The sequence below is a fragment of the Octopus bimaculoides genome, chromosome 10 (genome assembly GCF_001194135.2).
Source record: "Octopus bimaculoides isolate UCB-OBI-ISO-001 chromosome 10, ASM119413v2, whole genome shotgun sequence".
NCBI lineage: Eukaryota > Metazoa > Mollusca > Cephalopoda > Octopoda > Octopodidae > Octopus > Octopus bimaculoides.
In genome coordinates this window covers 83413422-83415926 of record NC_068990.1, presented here as the reverse complement: position 1 = coordinate 83415926, position 2505 = coordinate 83413422, and the positions used below count along the sequence as shown (strand labels likewise).

At 39.6% G+C, this 2505-nt stretch overlaps 1 protein-coding gene across 1 annotated transcript in view; it reads left to right on the top strand.

The window, feature by feature from the left end:
• Nucleotides 1-2505, top strand: part of LOC106871600 (probable E3 ubiquitin-protein ligase IRF2BPL) — a 74752-nt gene extending 72247 nt beyond the window's left edge. The window contains exon 2 of the mRNA XM_014918129.2: nt 1262-2505. Coding sequence (XP_014773615.1) covers nt 1262-2343 — 1082 coding nt within the window. The 3' untranslated portion in view covers nt 2344-2505. The remainder of the gene's footprint in view (nt 1-1261) is intronic.

Sequence of the window (2505 nt, the reverse complement as noted above, 5' to 3'; positions counted from 1 at the left end):
TATATATATATATATATATATAATTCCACTGCTTGACATTTTGACAATGTGTGGTCTGAGTTCCTTGCTGAGTGACTGCTGGTATGTTTTATCATTGCTGGTTAAGCCTTCTAATGTGGATGGTCTAAAACATGATGTCTCTTTGGTGTAGTAACTAGTGTAGCTATATAGTTCACAGCAGATACATTGCATTTGGCTGTTGTAGATAGTATTACAACTTTTTCTGTTATATGCGCAAGTGTGTGTCTGTGTATATGTGTATGCTTCTTTTTTTTACAAAATATTTGATATGGTCTTTAGCCTTTATTGTTCAGATTACTCTGTCAAAATGCTTATTTATTCACATTGTTTTGAAATAATCATGTGTTATCTTGCAGCTCTGAGATTTCAATAATGTGATTGTTTATTCTTAGAATAACCTAGCAAGGTGGGTCTGAGAGGCCAGGTCTGGCCTGGCCTGTTTCAACATAAAACCTGTAGAATATTTAGGCCAGATATGGCCGGTTTAAATGCTAAAGAGTCAATGACTGGTTGTTTTTTCATATCACCAACCACTTTACAATGTGGATAGCATATATTTTACTGTACATAATACTGTCTTTAGTACTCTCTTTACTCTTTTACTTGTTTCAGTCATTTGATTGTGGCCATACTGGAGCACTGCCTTTAGTCGAGCAAATCGACCCCGGGACTTATTCTTTGTAAGCCTAGTACTTATTCAATCGGTCTCTTTTTGCCAAACCGCTAAGTGATGGGGACATAAACACACCAGCATCGGTTGTCAAGTAATGCTAGGGGGACAAACACAGACACACATACATATATACAACGGGCTTCTTTCAGCTTCCGTCTACCAAATCCACTCACAAGGCTTTGGTCAGCCTGAGGCCATAATAAAAGACACTTGCCCAAGATGCCACGCATTGGGACTGAACCCGCAACCATGTGGTTGGTAAGCAAGCTACTTACCACACAGCCACTCCTGCGCCTATATGTAATGTATTGTTATAACAGAAGAGGGGTTGCTGGTAACTTTCCTCCAAAAAAAATATGGTACCTGTTCTCTGTAGATTTGGAGTTGCCAGTTCATCTTCTTCACTGACCATTTCATTTCTCTTTCTACAGGAAACTCCATGAAATTAGTTCTTGTAGTATTGCTTGACAGAAAATTCCACTTATATTATTTTATTGTATTATTTCATTATATTATTTTATTGTATTTTATTGAAGATTCTAACAATATTCTGTTTTTATTTTGCAGGTGCTGAATATGAATTGAAGATTTACATTGAATATCCTTCTGGTTCCAATAATGTCTACAACAGTGCTTCAGGTGTTGCCAAACAGATGTACCAAGATTGTATGAAAGATTTTGGCAAGGGCTTGTCATCAGGTTTCAAATATCTCGAATATGAAATGAAACATGCTTCAGGAGATTGGCGTCTGCTGGGAGAACTCTTACCTGAATCCGTTCGATTTTTCAAAGAACAAATCAAGAGGGAAACGCTTCCAACGCCGCACATTGACACCAGCCTGCCACCTTTGCCAACTTATGCAGCTCGTGGACTTCCTCCTCCAATAAAACAGTGCATATCTATGCCGACGCAGCGCATGTATTCGGATAACCAAATACGCAAACGCAAGTGCAGCCCTGAACCCGACAGTGATATTGGTGGTAAATTAACAGATGAACAGCATAAACGTCAACAGTGGATGCAGAACCAGGCTGAGGCCCTGAAACTAACTATTGCAACTGCTGGCTACGGGTCAGGCCCGCCAAGTTCTACGTCTGTGTCACCAATGAGCAGCAATTTAACACCTACACCTCCCGACGGCAACTCAAATGCCTGTCAAGGGGGCCCATCTCCAATGGCTGCACTAATGAACGTTACTGATAACTTGACCCCTGCGTCTCCGAGCCGGGGAGAGAACATTCAGACACGTTCCCATGGTTTGCGTCACAGTGCCCATTCCCCAAACAGTAATCTACAGAAGAACCGGCCAAATCAGGCAGCACCAGTATCAGACAGTGGTGTTGGCAGTACAATGCCAGAATCAACTGTACCAAGCACAGAATCCCTCAAATGCACTATATGTAACCAACGTCTTGAAGATACGCATTTTGTCCAGTGTCCGTCTGTATCGGAGCACAAATTCTGTTTCCCTTGCTCTAGAAACAGTATTAAGGAGCAAGGGGCAGGTTCCGAGGTTTATTGTCCCAGTAAAAATAAATGTCCATTGGTTGGATCCAATGTCCCTTGGGCTTTCATGCAAAATGAAATCGCCACAATTTTAGGGGAAGAATACAAGGAACTAAAAATTAAAAAAGAGAGGGATACGTAATGACTGAGAGGATGGAGAAAAGAAACAGCGAAAATCTTTAAAAAAAAAAAAAATTTTTAAAAGAAAAAAATTTTAAAAAAGCAGGAAAGCAAAGAAATAACAACACGATAATAATAATAATCATAATAATAATGATAATAAAAACAACAAAAACAATAACAA